The 21,999-nt window shown below is 40.1% G+C and overlaps 1 protein-coding gene across 3 annotated transcripts in view; it reads right to left on the bottom strand.

Annotated features, from left to right (window-relative positions):
• ANGPT1 (angiopoietin 1) overlaps positions 1-21,999 on the bottom strand; it is a 209,831-nt gene that overhangs the window by 92,372 nt on the left and 95,460 nt on the right. For 2 of the 3 annotated variants that reach the window (XM_084618518.1, XM_084618519.1), the window contains 2 exons: positions 12,995-13,150; positions 9,361-9,482 (listed from right to left, as the gene is read on the bottom strand). In XM_084618518.1, the coding sequence (XP_084474644.1) occupies positions 9,361-9,482; positions 12,995-13,150 (278 nt within the window). Of the gene's footprint in view, positions 1-9,360; positions 9,483-12,994; positions 13,151-14,770; positions 14,847-21,999 lie in introns of those variants that run through there. The other variant, XM_084618520.1, reaches the window with a different exon arrangement.

Genomic DNA, 21,999 nt, shown 5'->3' with positions numbered 1-21,999 from the left:
GTGAGAGGTTAGAGAGAAATTTCCCCTGTGGGACAGGTTATTCTATAGTTGTCCACTACAAGTTTTCTTGAAACTCCCTGTCTAGTATCAAGCACTGGACATTGCCAGTGAAGTAGATGGAGCACTGATCTGGTGTGGTATTACCTATATTCCCATATTTCTTTAAATCCAGTAAAATGCTGGGGCCTCATTCTCTACTTCATTTCATCTGTTGAAGTCAATGGAATTACAGTAAGGAATAGGAAATAAAGCTCGTATAATGGAGTAGAAAAATCAAGCTCTTCTTGAAAACCAAACATTGAAACCAAAATGTGTGTCTAAAACTCCACCCAGTGGCACTGTGTTTCTCATTACTTCTGGCACACAAGAGTGGAGGTAGTGTCCAATAAAAGTATTCCTGGAGAAATTATCATAATCTTCCTTGTATATGGTCTGACTGTTCTTGTGCTGAATCTGCTAACACTTGTCTGCTTAAACATTTGTCTGCTTAAACAAACTTCACTTGGTTTACCTATTCCTGTGTAATGCCTAGATTGGCAAGTCTGCTATGTCTATACTCATTTCTCTGATTCTCCTTTTTCCTCCGGCAGTTGCATACTAAATGAGATAGCAGGCAATCAATTATGAGCATCGGTAACCCTGCATCCCCCTCAAAAAAGGTTTAAAGTGAAAGCACTGAAAGCAAGGAACATTCTCAAAATGTAAAACATTATTTTAAAATGTCTTGTGGAAGAATAAGTTGCACTGACGTAAACAATCATTTATATTTACAGTTATTGGGAAACCACAATATTAAGGACTTGTCTATACAATGAGTTAGTGCGTGAGTATAGTGAGTATAGTGAGTATAGTGCTTTGCTATAGGTTCACACCCTAGCTTGCTGTGTACTAACTCACCATGTAGATGAGCCTTCAGTTATTACATTTCACAAGATCATCCAATATGTACTATATGATTGTGGGACAAATTGCAGTGGGTGTTGTATATGTACATAGTAAGAGACTCTCCCTGTTCAAAAGAGCTTAGAATCTAAAAAGACAAGATAGATAAAGGAAGGAGAGGTTACTTTGTATAGTGACTGGAGTTCTTGGAGATATTTATCCCTATAGGTACTCCACTTCTATGGTTGCCAATTTTGGTTGGACGTATTTCTGGAGTTTTCATTACATGACATAATCTTTAATTAAACATTCATCTTTAATGCCTGGAGACTCCAGGGCAATCCTGGAGGGTTGGCAACCCTATCCACTTCAGACACGCATTCACTCCGTGCACCTTTGATCAGAGATTTTTTGTTTCAGTGCCCATTTGGTTTGCTAATGTGCTATTATGGCATATGTGTATACCAAGGGTATACAGAGCAGCATGGATGAACTTTCCTCATTTCCTTATCTACTGCAAAGTCCCATGACCCACGACTCCGAGGCAGAGGGGAAGGAGGCCTAGTAGTAGAGCACACATAGGGACAAACATCTTGAAAAAATTCCAGTTACTGTACAAGGTAAGTAAACTCTTTGTAACATTACCCAGGGTATAACCTGGACTGCTGAACAGCTGTTTCCCCTCAGTTCTCCAGCCTTTTACACTGCTTTGCTGTGAGAGCAACCACTCCTGATCTGCTCCGCAAACAGCCTCTAGCATGTAAATTACTCCCAGCCGAATTATATGAATGCTCTAGTCAGACACTGCTGAATTATATTGCAGAGTGACAACAGAAAATCCCAAGTCACAGACTTGTCACCAGGAATGTAAATCTTGCAGTACACAGCTCTTTTCTTTTGGATAATACAAGCTCATAGAAAGTCTGTCATTTCATTAATAAAAGAAGATATGCACAAACCCTGATATCTCAAATGGAGGTTCCCAAACATTTGAATTCAAACACACTGGTTTAGATAAAACAATTAAACAAGTTTATTAACTAAAGAAAGATAGGTTTTAAGTGATTACAGGTAATGAGGCATAAAAGTCCGAACTGGTGACAAAGAAACTAAAAGGTAAAACACAACTAACATGTAATTTAACAAGCTAAGTGAATTCAAAGTGAAATGTCTCTCTCACCACATGCTTTTGCAGTCTCGCTGGTTGGAATCCTTTCAACCAAGACTGTCTCTTTGCCTTTCATGTATTGTGGCTGTTGTGAGCAGAGAGAAAGGTAGGAGTATTTTGGGGCCTCTCTTCCCATTTCTCATAGTTCTCTTTTCCCTTTGAAGATCATCTTCAGCTGGGTTCAGGAGACAGGTTGTCTGAGAGATGGGAAACTGCAGCTGTTTTCTTTGCCAATATGTAAATTTCTTGCTCACATCCTTCTTCCTGCCAAAGAATGGCCACTTAACCAAGGGATAGTCCATTTGATTTTGTTGACATCTGGCTGAGGTGTTGGCTAGCTTTTTGTCTCTAGGGAACTGGTCTGAAGCTGTTCTCCAGACTTGGAACATATCTTATACAGCAGAATTTTACAACTTTCTATACAATGTTACCACACATATTTTACCAGGACAATAATGTTCAGCAGATTCTGAGTTTTCAAATGATACCTCACAAGGCATACTTTATACAAAAAGTATCATAGGCTTGTAAAAAGGGTGAACATAGGAGTAAAGACTGTCACACTCTCCTTTTTTATGCCCTTTTTTTTATGCAAGGCCCCTATAGGTGCTCCACTTCAAGTGCTTCATGAGCAGTACTCTCTGAAAGAGATGGGAGCTTTGAAGCCAGACCTAAGAGTGACAACAGAACTGCAGTATCAAAAGCAGCATCTGCCTTAGAAGCGTGCATGAAAACATAGTGTTCGGGAAGATGTGAACGGAAGCCCAAGTGGCACCTCTGCAAATTTCTGCAATTGGTATGTCTTTTAACAGTGCCATGAATGTAGACTGACATTTGGTAGAATAGGCTATTATTGTAGGAGGGTGCTGAACTTTAACAGTCTCATAGCAAGAGAAGATGCATCCCAAATCCCACTTTGATAGTCTTTGGATGAAAATTGTGGATCCTTTAGTTCTGTCCACAAAAGCAACAGTCTGAGAGACTTTCTAATTGGTTTGATTCTGTCCAAATAGAAGGCTAATGCTCTTCTAACATCTCAGTTGTGGAGGGTGGCTTCCTCCTTGTTTTGATGTGGGTTAGGGAAGAAAGATGACCTGACTGATATGGAATTCTGAGGATATTTTAGGTTAAAACTTGGGATGTGGCTAAAGGAAATCTTTCCACTTGTAGAAACCTGTAAAGGGGGGAATGTGCCACTAATGGCCCTGGTTCTTCAATTCATTGGGCAGAGGTTACAGGCACTAAAAAGGCCATCTTCATAAGCAAGTGTAGATAGGAGCACTTTTCTAGTGGCTCAAAGTTTGGTTTCATGAAACAATTGTGGACCAAATTTAAATCCCACATTGTGGTGGGCTTTCTGTTTTGTGGGAAAAGGTTAATCAACCCTTTAATGAACCTGGAAGTCTTGGAGTGGGCAAATGCTGAAAACTCCTCCACGGAGAATGGAAGACTATGATAACCACTAAATGAACCTTAATGGAATTTAGAGGAAATCTAGGCTTCTTCAAATTCAACAGGTAATCTACATTAGCTCAGAGGGAAGAACAGACAGGAAAGACTTGTTGTTGTTGTATACATCAATGCCAAAATCTCTTCCATTTTTGCAGATAAGTCTTCATGGTGGAGTCCTTTCTGCTGTTTAACAAAACCTGTGGCACTTCTGTGGAACAGAAAACTTCTGTCCCAGAGGACCATTAGGAAAAAAACCTCTGAGCTGCAGAATGTTCACATCAGGGTAGAGAACCCTACCTGAGTCCTGATTTAACAAGTAGGGAATAATTGGAAGTTGTAATGCTAGGTAAGAAGTGAGATGAATCAAGCCAAGGGTTGATTCAGAGCTGTTTGACAATACTGAGCCTGGGATCCCATGACAGCAATCTTGAACTCATGGCGTGAGTAGTGTTTACAACCAAAGAGATCTAGACATTTCATCTTTATCATGATGTTGCTTTAGAATGATGTTGCCTGCCACACTTGTTGATGGCATCAGCAACCAAAAAGTTTGAATTTTTATTTACACACCCTCCACCAGAGTAGTTAGCTGGAACATAAGAGCTTTTGGTTGTCTCTTTTACATGCTGGGAGTATGGTGGCTGGGGTTTGCCAGATAGCTTTGGCAGGTTCAAGCACGGCTTTGTTCATATATGTGGCCACTCTTCTTGAACCTTCTCTAAAAGGATCTGAAGTGATTTGGTGATCCTTTTCATAAGCTCCTGAAATTGTATAAAAATCATCTGCACAACAACTGAGGGAAGGGGGCATCACAGTCTCATCTGGTAAGTATAAGGAGATATGAGTTTGTGGTGTTACTTCTTTATCAGCTCTCACCTCTTGTCCCTTGAAAGACTCATCTTGGTTTGAGATTGTTGATGAATAGGTCTAGCAGGAGACTGTTTCCTGTGGTGATCCCCATTTGTAGTTGGGAGCTCTACAAAACTGTTGACAATAAGCACCCTATGGGCCCCAGTATGGCCACTGAGGGGTCCATAAGGAACGGGAGGGGCAACCAGTGTTGCTCATACCAGGACAGATAATCAAGATCATGAGTCTGTCTGGGTCTAGAAGTCTCTCAGAAAAAATGTCTGAAGAGATGGCTGTAGGCTGATAACAAGGTGATCCCTGTACTGAAATATGAGAGTCAAAGAGATGTCCTCAGCCTAGTCCCAGGGGGAAACAGACAGTGGTGGCATTGATTGTCTGTCCCTTTTTGACAATACTGGTGAGAAAGGAAGTACCAGAGAATGGAATGGTTTAATGGCCTAGAACTTTCCGGTACCAATAGACTTTTTCTGGATCTACTCTTGAACGCTGAACAGATTTTAGATGGGATGTGCATATCTCCCAAACAATGGATGCGACAAGAATAGGTTGTCACAGACCAGGATAGGTTCCTGAGAAGGGAAGCAGCAGTTGAATCCAAAGGTCCCAGGCATATTCTGGGGAAACAACTCCTGAGAGGAGGACCTGTCACACAAATGGTAAGATGGGGATGGGAGGAGTAACAGGGTTGTCTAACTAAATAAAAACCCCTTGAAAAAATAAAATGAAGAATATTAAAAATAAAACTAGAACTATAGTAGACTAAAACCAAAACAAACAGTAGAAGTAAGCTATGCATGGAGAAATCTAGAAATGGGCACCATAATATACTCTGTTTCAGGCCAAGGTGGTCAAGAAAGAACTGAAGGAGGTTTGTTTGTGCTGATCTATGTTCCATTGCTAAGGGGAATGAGGGTACCAAGGGTATATGTGAAGAGCAAATGGGCACGGCCACTGAAAATTCCTGATCAAAGGTGTACGGGGCATATACGCACCTGAAATGGAGCACCCACTGGGACATTATTCGAAAAAGTAGTATTATACCCATTTTATAGATGGGGAATGGAGGCACAGAAAAATTAAGTGGGACTAGTCATGTACTGAAATAGAAACTTGTGCATAAGTGATTGCAGGATCGGGACCTAAATGACTTGTCCAGTGTCACACAAGTGACAGAACTAGAAATTAAACCCAGATCTCCTGAGTCCCAATCCAGGGCCTTAACTACATAGAGCCATGAGAATGATTAGAGGACTGGAAAACATGCTTTATAGTGATAGACTCAAGGAACTCAATCTGTTTAGGATAACAAAGAGAAGGTTAAAAGGTGACTTGATCAGAGTCTGTAAGTACCTACGTAAGGAACAGAAATTTAATAATGGACTCCTCACTCTAGCAGACTAGAAGTTGAAGCTAGACACATTCAGACTGGAAATAGGGTGCACATTTTTAACAGTGAAAGTAATTAACTATTGGAACAATTTAGTCAGTGTCACGGTGGACTCTCTGTCCCTGGCAATTTTTAAATCAAGATTGGATGTTTTTCTAAAAGATCTGCCATAGTTCAAACAGGAATTAATTCAGGGCAGTTCTATGGCTTCTGTTATACAGAAGGCCGGACTGAATGAGCACAGTGGCCCATCTGGCTTTAGAATCTATGAACCACAACACCATCCTTCCTTTCAGCTACTAAAAGAGTCGGTGACAGAACCCAGAAGTCCTCACTCCAGGTCCCTGCTTTAATCACTAGACCACATTCCTTCCTATTTTTCTGTTTGCCCTATACAGCAATGTTTCTAAAGGGAGACAATACAATTTAAATGTTGCTTTTCAACACATTCTTTATTTCCATATACAAACTCAGACTATTTCATCATGTCACAGACCATTTCATCATGAATGTCAGTGTAGCCACCCAAAGGTCAAGTCAAGTCAAGTTTATTTACTGCCACACATGCCTTGCACCCTGACACATTGTTAAGATACATAAATAAAGAAAGAACATTAAATACACAAGACATCACATAAATGACTCTGTCCCTTGCACATTCTAAATAAATACTTGCAGCTAAGCAGATAATGGCAATACAATTATTTGTTCAGTCAATTAAAAGTGAAATTAAAACATACATATTTCCAATTTTATAAATCTATGAAACTCATTTAGTCAATGCTCAATTCAATTCAACTTCTTCTCAATCAAAAATGTATGCACAAATAATTATTAGATTTGATAAATTGCCAACATTCACAACAAATACTATTGACAATGAATTATTTGACCATTTCTGCAAAGGCATCAAAATTAGCAATCATTTCTTTATAATAATGCACTCTCAGGGGCATCTTTTCCTTTCTCCACCATCATCAGTTTCCTCTCCTTCTATCTTCCAATAGTTTGTTGCCATTGCTCATTATGTGATCCATCTAATTTTGTAGATTCATAGATTTTAAGGCTGGAAGGGACCATTGTGATAATCTAATCTGAACTCATGTATAACACAGATCATAGGACTTCCCTGAATTAAGCCTGCTTCAAGTCCAATCATTGTGGTTGAACTTCAGCATATCTACTAGAAAAACATCCAATCTTGATTTAAGGATTTTCAGTAACACAGAATCCACCACAACCCTTGGTAAATTGTCCCAATGGTTAATACTCCTCACTGTTAAAAATGTGCACCGTATTTCTAATCTGAATTTGTCTAGCTTCAGCTTTCAGCCATTGGATCTTATTATACCTTTGTCTGTTAGATTAAAGAGCCCTCATTTCTGTTCCCCTTGTAGGTACTTGCAGACTGTGATCAAGTCACCCCTTAAGATAAACTAAAGAAATTGAGCTACTGGAGTGTCTCAGTATAAGGAATTTTTCCAATCCTTTAATCATCCTTGTATCTCTACTCCAGTTTTCAGCATCCTTCTTGAATTGTGGACACCAAAAACGGACACAGTATTTCAACAGTGATTGCACCAGTGTCAAATACAGAGATATAAGAACCTCCACACTGCTAGTGAATATTCCTCTGTTTATTTATACAAGGATTGCTCAGCTCTTTTGACCACAGCATCTCACTGGGCGCTCATATTCAGCTGATTATATCTGAGGACAGCCAAGTCCTTTTCAGAGTCACTTTTTCCCAGAGAGAGTCTCCCATCCAGTAAGTATGCCTGCATTCTTTGCTCCTAAATGTACACCCTGACATTTGGCAGCATCAAAACACATATTGTTTGATTATGCCCAGCTTACCTATCATACCAGATCAGTCTGTTTCAGTGACCTTTCCTCCTCATTATTTACCACTTCCCCCAATCCTTGTGTCATCCACAACTGATATCAGTAACAAATTTATGTTTTCTGCCCAGTCATCGATAAAAATGTTAAACAGTGTTGTGCCAAGAACTGATCGATGCGTGACCCAACTAGAAACATCCATTCAATGATTATTCCCTATATACAGTTACATTTTGAGATCTATCAGTTAGCCAATTTTTAATTTATTTAATGTGTGACATATTTATTTTGCATTGTTCTTGTTTTATAATTAAAATATAATGCAATACCAAGAAAAATGCCTTACAGGAGTATAAGTATACTACATCAGTGCTTTCAATCAATCTTGTAATCTTATCCAAAAATGATATCAAATTAGTTTGATAAAATCTAATTCCCATAAACCCATATTGATTGACATTAATTATATGACCTCTTTTAATACTTTATTAATTGAGTCCCATATCAGCTGTTCCATTATTTTGTCCAAGGTTGATGTCAGGCTGATGGGCCTATAAGTTACCCTGGTCATCCGACTTACCCTTTTAAAATATTGGCATAACATTAGATTTCTTCCAGTCGTCTGGAACTTCTCTGGTGTTCAAGACTTATCGAAAATCAACATTAATAGTCCAGAGAGCTCCTCAACCAACTTTTTAAAAACTCTTGGGTGCAAGTTATCTGCTGATTTAAAAATTTCTAAGTTTAATAGCTATTATTCAAAACCATCCTTAGCTACTATTGAAATGGTAAGTATTTACTCATCACCATCATCATCATCATCTCTTTTTCCCAAAAATAGATAATAGAACTATTTATTGAACACGTCTACTTTTTTCTGCATTATTATGGACAATTCTACCATTTCCATCTAGTAATGGACCAGTACCATGGTTAAGATTCCTTTTGTTCCTGACATACTTTAAAAACTCCTTCTTGTTGTCAATTTAGATTTTAGGCTCTTCAGGGCAGGAACCTTTTATTTTATTTTTCTGTGAAATGTCACTCATGCCTCTGGTGCCAGACACATAATAAACTATAACCCTACTGTGCATCCCTGCACAAACCTTAGTTCATTTTTGACTCCATGAACCCAGATGGCTGCTATGACATGGAGTGCTTCTTGCATGTAACCCCGAAGTTATATTATTTCTTTCACACCCAAATTTAGAGGACTAGCTACTGTCTCCTTACTGCTCTATAGTGTTAAAGAGGGGGCAAAATTCTCCTCAGCTTCTGGACTACAGTCAGATCTCCAATGTACATCCTTCAGTCATTACATATGTAGTGTCCCATTGCTATAAGGAGGAGTTCTGCATACAGAACAGGTACTAACTAAATTGGAGTGCAACACTAAGGATTGAAGAGAAAAATTTAGCCCATAACATGGTAGTTCTTCCACTTCAATATTATAAATGTACTTCGGAAGACTTCTCTTTTCCTTATGCCTTTTCACCCAGTTATGTATATTTAATTGTCTGAAAACTTAAGGGACTACCACACCTTAGTACCATATAGAATTGGTTTTGCTGATTTGCTGATATTTCCTTATGCTTCCCAGTATCTGTCAATCTAGATTTTACTTAGACTTTCCATCTACATGTTTTTGTTTATTCAAGGCTCAGAACAACCATTTGCCCCAGTGGTTTAAAGGAGTAGAATTGGAAAGTATTTGTGGTAAACACAGAAAGCATTTAAGGGGTTAATAATTTTCTCTCACCTGTTTTTCTCATGAATTTTCAGTATTTCATGTGTCTGCTGCAGAAGTTGTTTTTCCAGCTTGTAAGTAGATAATGAATTTTCCAGCAGCTGAATTTCAAGACGGGATGTTTGATTTAGTACCTTAAGGATAAATAAAAGCGTTAAAACTTGCAATGTTCTAGTATTACCATTCTGAAGACTTGAACAATGAGTTACATGTTTATTCTACTTTATGTCAGCTTGCATGATGTCTAATTGAAATGGTCAGTTCATGTTTTAAAATATGTTTTAAACATGGGGCCAGATCCTGACCTGGTGTAAACTGAAGTCAGTGGAGCTGTGCTGGTAAACACAGGCTGAAGTGCTGGCCCCATATTTGTTGCAGAATAATAATATGCCATTAAAAGGAGGGAAACTGTATACAAAACCTCAGATTAAAGATATACAACACATAAATAGATCATAAGAGTACTTGGACAGCATTTGAACACATGCCAAACTGTTGCATATGATGTTTTGTAACTAGAGCTTCTATGACAGAATTCCCTCAAGATTTCTCTTTTTGCAATGTTGGCATGCACTCAGTATCTGCATACGTCAGGGTGGACAAACTACGACCCGCGGGCCACTTCCGTACCATGAGATGTTTTAATTTGGCTCTTGAGCTCCCGCCGGGAAGTGGGATCTGGGGTTTGCCCCGCTCCGCGCAGCTCCCAGAAGCAGCAGCATGTCCCCTCTCCGACTCCTATGCATAGGGGCAGCCAGGGGGCTCCACATGCTGCCCCCGCTCCAAGTGCCACCCCCGCAGGTCCTATTGGCTGGGAATCGCAGCCAATGGGAGCTGTAGGGGCGGCTCCTGCAGATGGGGCACGTGCAGAGCTGCATGACCGCGCCTCCATGTAGGAGCCAGAGGGGAACATGCTGCTGCTTCTGGGAGCTGCTTGAGGTAAGCACCACTCAGAGCCTGCACCCCTGACCCCCTCTCACACTCCAACCCCCTCCCCCAGTCCTGATCCCCCTCCCAGCCTCCGAATCCCTTGGTCCCAGCCTGGAGCACCCTCCTATACCCCAAACCCCTCATCCCTGGCCCCACCCCCTCAGAGCCCATACCCCCAGCCAGAGACCTCATCCCACCACCCCGCATCCCAATCCCTTGCCCCAGCCCTGATCCCTCTCCTGCACCCCAAACCTCTCATCCACAGCCCCACCCCAGAGCCCTCACCCCCAGCTGGAGACCTCACTCCCTCCCACACCCCAGCCCCAATTTTGTGAGCATTCATGGCCCACCCTACAATTTCCATGTCTAGATGTGGCCCTTGGGCCAAAAAGTCAATTCGGCTTACGTCAATTCCATTGCATCGTTACACAGATTGTGTAACTAATAGAGGCCCTGATCCTGCAAGTTGTTCCATGCAGTTGTCTTTGATTTCACTGGGGCTCTGTGCAGGGTCAAGGATCTGCCCTCATGGAACAATTTACAGATTCAGGCCCTAATGGGTATAATTGAAATGGCAATGACATTTTTAAATGGAAAGTAACAGATTCTAGCAACTCAAGTATATTTTTGCAGCTCAGAAATTAAATGAAAAAGGAAATATTCAGTCAGAATGACAGTAATAATTTCTTACATTGATGTGGCAACTTCCATCCCACCAGGTTCTAAAGCATGTTATCTACAAGAATACATATAAGAGAGGGAAGACCACTGCTGAAATGCAAGCACTGAAATGAATGCAGTGTCAATTTAAAAGTGCACAATAACACTATAAAAAAGATTTTTAGATGGGTAATTGTCAATATCATCATGTGATTCTATGGCAATGCTTCCCCATAGAATCTACCTTACGTGAGAAAGCACAAAGCAGAAGACTCAGTCTAATAATGTCTCCATTTATTTGAAAATTTTAAGACCCATTCTGAGATGCCTTTTCTGCCTTAGTTGGGAGGTATGCCATGGAGAAGTGAAGGTAGGACAAGAAGTCATGGGCTTAATCAACAGCAAGGGAGAGTTAGGTTAGATATTATGAAAAAAATCTAACTATAAGGGTAGCTAAACTGTGGAACAGCTTCCAAGGGAGGTTGTGGAATCCTCCCTCATTGGAGGTTTTTAAGAACAGGTTGGACAAACACCAGTCAGGGATGGGATATGTTTACTTGGTCCTGCCTCTGAGCAGGGGGCTGGACTTATTGCCCTCACAGGGTGTCTTCCAGCCCTATATTTCTAAGATTCTATTATTCTAAGTGGGGCAGAGCCAAGGCTCCACTGCTCCCTGCCCTTTCCCACCCATCTGCGTCAGGAGGGAGTAAATGGGCACATAGCACCCACTGCACCCTGAGCAGACCCAAAGTCTAGGTAGCGCATGCAGAGGCATAAGGAAGCATTTCTACACCCCATTGTTCCCCTGCAGAGCATGTAGTTCAAAGTCAAAATCTAGACTTGTATTGTTGCAGTTCGATACTAGACTGCTATGTGTAACGCTATGTGCAACAGAACAGATTTGCTCCAACATTTTCATGAATCTATACTCCGTTACATAAAAGCTAAGGTCATTTGAGAAGGTGACTTTTATTAACCAATGTATGAAAAAAGCAGCTGAGTAAGACTGTTTTGTCATCACCATGTGCATATCATCTCTAGCTAGAGTAAATTAAGTGTCCTCCCTTTGGTAATTGCTATTGTTCTTCTTTATATTGTAATGTGATTATGTAATAATTTGGGAATGATATTGTAAACTTGGGTCAGGACTTGAGTGCAAACAGTATGATCTATCTCAAACAGTTTGCTACAACAAACCAAATAAATACAACACATGAATACATTTGTTATAAATAAACAGTTTGAATGCATTGCAACTGTCAAAGATACCACAGACTACAAATTGCAAGGGGAAGTCCTTGGAGAAAGAAAAAATAATGTAATGTGAACTGTAAACTGATAGAAAAGTCAAAAGAAAAGAATTAGTATATACTGCCCTATGATAAGCATTAGACCTCAGCTGATACGGTATTCTGGATAAATTGCTGGTTATAAGAACAGCACATTTGTCCACTAGTTTGCATTGAAGTTATTAATACTCAATACCATGGGGGGGTGGGGGGAGCCCTCTGTAAGCTATGTTCTTTGAAATGGTCTTATATTCATGCCACATTGTAAAACTTTGTAGAATAACAAATTGTACAACTACATAGCACTTGACAAATGCATGAATGTTTGTCCCTCTCTCTTGGACCTGTAAAAAACTCCACATGTACAATACTTTTCAAATGTCTGGAAACATGTCAGAGAAAATAAATAACATTTCTCAAAATAAAGTGGCAAGTAATAACGTAGATCAAAGGAGGTATTTTAACCTAAAATTATTTATTTAGCTTGACACTTGTATCATTCACTGTTGGTAGCTGGGCTGTTTATTTGAAAGCAAATGCTTGTTAGTTTTTTGGTCAATCCAGCCTGACAAACACATAAAAAAGCTAAATATACCAACCAATCCTCATTAAGTATAAAGAAAAATACATAACAAGAATCAATCATCATTGCTGTTGCTACCAATAAACAGAAAGTGTTGAAATCTACTTTGTGATGATGTGGTAAAAGGAGGTGGTGGGGAAGGTTCTCCACCGTAAATTCTTAGAATATGGCCCTCGGGACCGACCTGGGTTTCAACATCTGTGAGTTTTCTCGTCTGCTCTGCTGTCTGACTTAGGAGACTGGTTCCTATCTCAAGCATGGTGGCTGTGTGGTTCTGAACTGCACTCTGCTGTATCTGGGCCATCTCCAACTTCATATTTTCCACAATGTAGTTCTCGAGCTGTGAAAGAGAAAAGGTAACAACAAGGGCATTTTAAGGAAAAGGTATCAGTTGTGCACACTTGTAATGATTAGCTAGAAATCCTATTGTAAGAAGAAGTTTCAGATCTCTCACCGAGGCCATCCCTTCCCATCATTCTGTGCATGGCACTTCTTCTGAAGTCAATGGGAGATAAAATCTGTAACATAATAGGGCCAGTTGTCATTGTGTTCATGGCCTGAAAGGACAACTAGATCATCTAGTCTGGCCTCCTCCATACCACAGACTCTAAACCACACCCGGTTACCCCTGTGTTGAGCCCATCTATCACCTCACTAGAGTGGTTCTTTAGGGTTCAATCCTTCCTTTACAGACACAGGAGTTTGTTGCAATTTGCCTTGCAAACAATCACACACAACTTGCAAAGTGACAAAGAACATGTCAATTCATATGCAAAAATCAGATGGTGTGAATAAGCTCCTATCTTTTTCTAATCTTTTTTTAAATAGCCTACATATTGCCTCAATGACTACCAATGCTACCACATGTTCTTCTTGCAATATAACACGTAACAATATTATTATCATTTACATAGTGCCAAAAGTATGTGAAATTCTAGACAACATGGTTCCTGTCCTGAAAAGCTCACAGTCTAAATAGATAATGACTGGAAACAGGATCAGGAGAGTAGGGCACTATGAAAAGTAATTAAGCAGTGACATTCAGCATGCGTTTGGTTAGCTCCAGGTTTTTAAAATGTGCATGTGTATCTGTTTTGTTAACACATCTTTGACAGAAAGACTAGGGTTTAGAGGGCTCAGGGCAGGAGAGTGTTTTAAGGGGGAACTTCAAAGAGCAGAGGATGGTGATAGGAGACACTGGAGTCAAGGAAAGATCAGAGAAGCAGGGGGCCTTGTGGATTACTTCAATACACTTTCACTGTCGCTCAAGGCACCATGTCAAGGTTCCTCCCCCACTCTGAACTCTAGGGTACAGATGTGGGGACCTGCATGAAAAACCTCCTAAGCTTATCTTTACCAGCTTAGGTCAAAACTTCCCCAAGGTACAAAATATTACCCCCGTTATCCTTGGAATGGCCGCTACCACCACCAAACTAATACTGGTTACTGGGGAAGAGCTGTTTGGACGCGTCCTTCCCCCCAAAATACTTCCCAAAACCTTGCACCCCACTTCCGGGACAAGGTTTGGTAAAAAGCCTCACCAATTTGCCTAGGTGACTACAGACCCAGACCCTTGGATCTTAAGAACAATGAACAATCCTCCCAACACTTGCACTCCCCCTTTCCTGGGAAATGTTGGATAAAAAGCCTCACCAATTTGCATAGGTGACCACAGACCCAAACCCTTGGATCTGAGAACAATGAAAAAGCATTCAGTGTTTTACAAGAAGACTTTTAATAAAAAATAGAAGTAAATAGAAATAAAGAAATCCCCCCTGTAAAATCAGGATGGTAGATATCTTACAGGGTAATTAGATTCAAAAACATAGAGAACCCCTCTAGGCAAAACCTTGTTACAAAAAAGATACACAGACAGAAATAGTTATTCTATTCAGCACAATTCTTTTCTCAGCCATTTAAAGAAATCATAATCTAACACATACCTAGCTAGATTACTTACTAAAAGTTCTAAGACTCCATTCCTGTTCTGTCCCCGGCCAAGACGACTACAGACAGACACACAAACCCTTTGTTTCTCTCCCTCCTCCCAGCTTTTGAAAGTATCTTGTCTCCTCATTGGTCATTTTGGTCAGGTGCCAGCGAGGTTACCTTTAGCTTCTTAACCCTTTACAGGTGAGAGGAGCTTTCCCCTGGCCAGGAGGGATTTCAAAGGGGTTTACCCTTCCCTTTATATTTATGACATGTCAAGGTTCCTCCCCCACTCTGAACTCTAGGGTACAGATGTGGGGACCTGCATGAAAAACCTCCTAAGCTTATCTTTACCAGCTTAGGTCAAAACTTCCCCAAGGTACAAAATATTACCCCCGTTATCCTTGGAATGGCCGCTACCACCACCAAACTAATACTGGTTACTGGGGAAGAGCTGTTTGGACGCGTCCTTCCCCCCAAAATACTTCCCAAAACCTTGCACCCCACTTCCGGGACAAGGTTTGGTAAAAAGCCTCACCAATTTGCCTAGGTGACTACAGACCCAGACCCTTGGATCTTAAGAACAATGAACAATCCTCCCAACACTTGCACTCCCCCTTTCCTGGGAAATGTTGGATAAAAAGCCTCACCAATTTGCATAGGTGACCACAGACCCAAACCCTTGGATCTGAGAACAATGAAAAAGCATTCAGTGTTTTACAAGAAGACTTTTAATAAAAAATAGAAGTAAATAGAAATAAAGAAATCCCCCCTGTAAAATCAGGATGGTAGATATCTTACAGGGTAATTAGATTCAAAAACATAGAGAACCCCTCTAGGCAAAACCTTGTTACAAAAAAGATACACAGACAGAAATAGTTATTCTATTCAGCACAATTCTTTTCTCAGCCATTTAAAGAAATCATAATCTAACACATACCTAGCTAGATTACTTACTAAAAGTTCTAAGACTCCATTCCTGTTCTGTCCCCGGCCAAGACGACTACAGACAGACACACAAACCCTTTGTTTCTCTCCCTCCTCCCAGCTTTTGAAAGTATCTTGTCTCCTCATTGGTCATTTTGGTCAGGTGCCAGCGAGGTTACCTTTAGCTTCTTAACCCTTTACAGGTGAGAGGAGCTTTCCCCTGGCCAGGAGGGATTTCAAAGGGGTTTACCCTTCCCTTTATATTTATGACACGCCCCCCAAATCTCAGCTAGGGTGAAACACTGGCTGGGATTTCTTCCTGGAGCTCTAGGAAAACAGAGTTAATAAGACACATGCATCTCTAAATATACTACCAAGTACATAAAGACTAACAATATTTTCCACATCTCAAGGATGATTTTAACCAGTTGATTCTGGGAAACTTTCACGGGAGAGTGCATCAGCCACTTTGTTAGAAGCTCCTGAGATGTGTTGGATGTCGAAATCAAAATCTTGGAGAGCTAAACTCCACCGAAGAAGTTTTCTGTTAGTTTCTTTGACGGTGTGAAGCCACTTTAGTGCAGCATGGTCGGTTTGCAGGTGGAAACGCCGTCCCCAAACATATGGGCGTAGCTTTTCCAGAGCGTAGACAATGGCATAACATTCTTTTTCAGTGACTGACCAGTTGCTTTCCCTCTCAGACAGTTTTTTGCTGAGAAACACTACAGACCCAGACCCTTGGATCTTAAGAACAATGAACAATCCTCCCAACACTTGCACTCCCCCTTTCCTGGGAAATGTTGGATAAAAAGCCTCACCAATTTGCATAGGTGACCACAGACCCAAACCCTTGGATCTGAGAACAATGAAAAAGCATTCAGTGTTTTACAAGAAGACTTTTAATAAAAAATAGAAGTAAATAGAAATAAAGAAATCCCCCCTGTAAAATCAGGATGGTAGATATCTTACAGGGTAATTAGATTCAAAAACATAGAGAACCCCTCTAGGCAAAACCTTGTTACAAAAAAGATACACAGACAGAAATAGTTATTCTATTCAGCACAATTCTTTTCTCAGCCATTTAAAGAAATCATAATCTAACACATACCTAGCTAGATTACTTACTAAAAGTTCTAAGACTCCATTCCTGTTCTGTCCCCGGCCAAGACGACTACAGACAGACACACAAACCCTTTGTTTCTCTCCCTCCTCCCAGCTTTTGAAAGTATCTTGTCTCCTCATTGGTCATTTTGGTCAGGTGCCAGCGAGGTTACCTTTAGCTTCTTAACCCTTTACAGGTGAGAGGAGCTTTCCCCTGGCCAGGAGGGATTTCAAAGGGGTTTACCCTTCCCTTTATATTTATGACAGCCTCCCAAATAAAAATGAATTTATTTTAGAGTTGTCCGCATGTTAAATGAAGACATGCTGATAATTAACACCACATTTGATTGAAGACTGACAATTGCTGAAGTTAATAAGAGATTAATATTAGTGATTCATGAAGTACATGTGAATGCTACATTTATAGGTGACCAGTCTAATGATTTTATGAGCTGTTGCAAAACAATTGTTTGTTACAAACAATAGCCACAGAGTATTAACAGCTATTGCAGATGTGCATCTCTTGTGCAACCTTTAATAGATTAATTTATTTTTTAGAATCTATTGTAATTGTATAGATATGCAACAACACCTAACCGGATCTAAATGACAGTACATCAGGGCTTTAAAGCACTGCAAGTTTCTTACGTCTGCATGGGAGAAGGGACTTGGTTGTTGTCCCCTCTTTGAGCCACTTTATGTCTCGCAAGAAGTATAAAAGCACTGAAGTCTGGTCCAGTGCCTAGATGAGAATTTCCCTATCATGAGGGAGCTCTCAGTTCTTAGCTCTCAGTTCTTCCCCTTGATCCCAGCAGAGGGGGCATATTATAGGGGGAAAGAGGCATGTGGAGTATGCAGTTCTAGTCTCCCAATTCTCAGCTGGCCTACCATCCCTTAGGTGCCATAATTAACTGGAATAAGAGAAAGCAGCCCCTAAATTGCTCTAAGTTATGCTGATGCTGGAGCAGCTGTGGTGGAGAGGCAGGGGCTGTAAATGGCTCCAAAATGGCCCCTGCCCTGAACAGAGCTCACTACAGGGGAGAAATCAAGCCCTGTACATGTATAGAAGTGCATATGTTGCTCAAAATCTCCTGGAAGGGATGCTGCTTGGTCCCAGGCCCCAAGCCAGTCAGCAATGTGGTTTCACTGGGTTAAATCCCAGCTGAGGATCTCAAAGTCTCAGTGGGGAAAGCAGCTGACTCTAGCCAGGCTCATAAGCTTAAAAAAGGAGCTGGGCCATGTTAATGAGAGAGAAAGGTGGGTATTGTGGACCAGAACCCAGAACAGGGATTTTTGAAGACATGGGCCACTTCATTGTTATTGTCTGTTGTTGTTGCTTTGATATTGTTTGTGTACAGTTTACAGCCTGTTGAACTGAATGAAGGGGACGTGGCCAGAGTTGTTGCTGGCTGTGTAATCTGTTTGAACAAGGACCGTCTAAATAAACTGGAAACCCCAAAGACTGGTTGGTTTGGTTTTGTTTGTTATTTTTAGTCGGGCCTGGATTGTTCTTTCTAGCTGCTTAGACCTGGGCCCTGCCATAACACACAACAAAGACAGTGCCACACTAGAAAATGCTGACTTTATTTCTGACGTATATAGGCATTCTACTAACATCTTGTTTAATGTCTTCTATAGAGTATTAACATGAAAATGCACTGGTCTGGATCCAGCTGGTATAGATAGATGCATCTCCATTGAAGTCAATGGAACCATGATAATTGAACCCGTTGGGGTTTCTTTTACACCCATCAGTGATTTTTTCTATAACTGATCATATTTATGGTTAGCTGATGCCCAGATCTTAGTCACGACTATTTGACTCAGTAATTCATTTTTAATCAAATTGGACCTGCTTCCGTAGCAGTGAGCATGTTTCATTGTGAAAGGTAAGCTGCACAGCTAAGCTGTAAGAACCAGATGTAGTTGATTTAGAGACTGAGGAAGGGAGCAGGAGTCAAACATACAATGTGTGATTAATAAGCAGGGCTGCTTTCATCTTATCTATAAACATTCCTGTGGAGATGGATAACTGTTAAACACATTCTGATGAGCTACATCAGCTGAGCTCAGAAAAGATTTGCAACAAATTTGATTGTCCACATACATCTCCTACTGATCTTAACATGTTTACAGAAAAAGATTGCTACCTCAAGGTTAAATATTTTATGAGTAAGAATGATTAAGATCTGATTTTTCAGCCTGGAAAAGTGCTGAGCACTCAGCCTGACACAGTTGTAAAGTAGATGTCTCAGAATCCCAGCCCACAAAAATGTTTCCCTGAGCTGCCAAGTTGCCCCTTTGATTTGGGTATTAATAGAGCGTTTGAGTGTAATGGTCAAAATATTTATAGTTTTACCACTGAATAATCTGATAAGTGATTAATAACAGAGGCACAATTCGTGTGTGTGTGTTTGCAATGGAAGGTTCCAGGTATCCATTACCAGAATGAGTTTGTTCTCGTCACAACTAGGACACTGTAGAGGCTAAAGATTTTGAGCTAGTCCAAAGATGGTTTTAGTGGGCCATGATGATTTTACACAGAGCTTTATGTTCAGAAATATTTTGAAGGTACATCTTATGCAGCACATGAGCCAGGGCCATTGTGTTTTTAGCCAGGCTCTTGCTCCTGTTTGGCTTTCTTTAACCAGTACATTTTTACTTCTCTCCAACCTGTCCCCTGACAGAATGGTTGTAAATGTTCCACATGAAAATGCCACTGGAATGAGATGCATCTGAAACATTGGGCCCCTAAATAGGGTGTCCAACTTCCTTCCTTTCCTCCACTTCCTGACTGAAAGGGAGGATTCTCAGGTGATGAGTTCTAACACAGGGAAGTTACAGTACAAGTTATAATGGGATGCTACCACAACAGAAATTTCCTTCTGTGTTGACCTCCTCCAAGAGACAAGTTGGGAGACCAGGTTTCTACAGCTGCTGGGAGAGCAGAGCTGGAACTAGGCATCTAAAATTGTTGTGAGGGTCACAGTCCAATGAATAGAGAAGATGGAAAAGCTGTTGTGAGGAAAAAAATCTTCGAAACCCTATGAAGGGGGTGGGGAAAGGGTTGTTTAAATGAAGAATTCTTCAGTACATCACAGAATCTTTATTTGACAGTCACTATAAACAAGAACAGGCTGAACAGAGTGTTCATTGGTTGCTCCCTGCATTCATTAAACTGTGTATAGTTTATACACTATTGCTCACCCTATGTATTCAAAAAATCCAGAGTCAGGCCACACAAACACACACAAATCAGAAGTCTGGCTTAAAATCAGGGTTAAAAAAATAAATAAATGCAGTATTCTTTTTAATCTGTCTTCTGGTTTCTGAATTTTTATGGCTTTTTAGGGTCATGTTTTCAAGCTCTTCTCCACATTCTGATGGTGAAAAAATTTTTTAAAGGGAAGCAGAGAGTATCATATATTCATCTGACTCCAGGAGACAGGACTTTGAGAAAAACATCAACTGTGGCAATACAAGGCAAAATCATGAGAGTTGGCAGCACTGTTTATATTGCTGAATAAATAAACTGTTTGCACAAACTATATGAAGAGCTAAACTTGAAATGGGGAACTTGGCCCTTATGGGAGTGAAAATTGACTACAGCCAGGTAAATTATTGCAGCAACGACATATTGAATGTATACAGCTGTTTTTCCTGTTCAGGAATTAGCCACAAAAAGACTTCATCTTTTAAAAAATGTTTGTTATTCAAGACAACTCAACAGTAGTTTTGTGAACATATCTCAGCCCTTGGATTGTTAGGAACTGTTTGCTGAGATTAGGAAAGGAGGAATCTAGCATTACAGTAATTTGGTCATAAAAAGAATCAGCCTGCCCTGAAGGTTAATTCCCGTCCCACTTTCTCCCATTTCTTTTAGCTTGCTGATTAACTACAATCCTGGTCCCACTGAAATCACTGGCAGAACTCCCATTGACTTCAAAAGGGCCAGGATTTCACCCATTATTTTTATTACTGAAAACCAGAATTAATTAGATTTATTCACGTCAAACACTATGGGCCTGATCCAATGCCCATTGAAGTTGTTTTGCTGTCTCTGGGAATTTTGGATCGGACCATGTATCTATTATTGACTAAGAGGAATAGCAGCTCTTAGTTAGCAGCTGATTAAAGGGATACTTACACGAAACACCATCTGAATGGATTTATAGCAAGCGACACACAAAATCACATTCAGAAAAGCAAACAAACTTCAACCATTTGGGGTTTAATACTCTTCAAGAACTACTTAATCACACATTTAACTTAACAGCATTCTCCATAAAGATTCTCCATTAAGCTTCAAATACATAAATAACACATGCATGAAAGAATCATTTTAGCAGGTCAAGATACTCTATGCGCTCTTTATTTCTCTAATATTTCCTTGTTTGCACACTGCCGCTTTACACTTTTTATTTAAGTTGCCCTGTGTGTTAAAAAATAAATGCAGCTTTTTTTCTTTTTTTGCTATATCCTTCTTTCCTGGAATATCTCTTTATTACCAGAATAGTTACTCTTTCTATTAATTCATCTGCATCTGCTTTCAGTACTACTCACTAAATTGTTATAGGAATTTTCAGCAATGTGGGATTACTCACTTGGATGCATAATAAGGTTGTAACTTTCTCAGAAATAAAACTGTCAGGAAGTTCAGCATAATTGTTTAATAAAAATTCCAGAGGATTTTGCATTAGGACTATCTAACTTTTACTGTATAATGTTTATTGAATAGTCTTCATAGAAACCATCCAAATACTAATAGGAATATTAAAATGGAAACAGTAACTTCGGACATAAGTAAACGATCATAACTTCTGGCAGATGACATAAATAAAAAGAGAGATTTTTCTCTTGCTTTGATCATGGGACTATTTATTGTAGTTTACTCATACTAATTATATTGTAAGGACTGCTGTGGTATCCCAATGATGTTATATTCACACAGTGCCTGTGTATGAGAATGCAGGTTAATGTAACAAATTACTGCCACTAACCAGGCACTACACAGAATTTCAGAGAGTATAATGAAGAACATGCATTAATGATAAGCTTACAATCACTACCCTGCTTATCTGGGTCACCTCAAAAGTGAGATGGGAGAACATGAAAGGTAAAATTTAGAGACCTGTAGAATTTAATGGGCTGAAGTATTCAAAGCTTTTTTAGAACTGTACGGGTTGGGGAAGGAATTTAAAACTGAGAAATGGAACCTGGGTCATATGTATA

Source organism: Lepidochelys olivacea (assembly GCF_965140295.1).
Source record: "Lepidochelys olivacea isolate rLepOli2 genome assembly, chromosome: 2".
Taxonomy (NCBI): Eukaryota; Metazoa; Chordata; order Testudines; family Cheloniidae; genus Lepidochelys; species Lepidochelys olivacea.
Note: the sequence above shows the minus strand (reverse complement) of the source record. Positions and strands in the feature narration are given on the sequence as shown.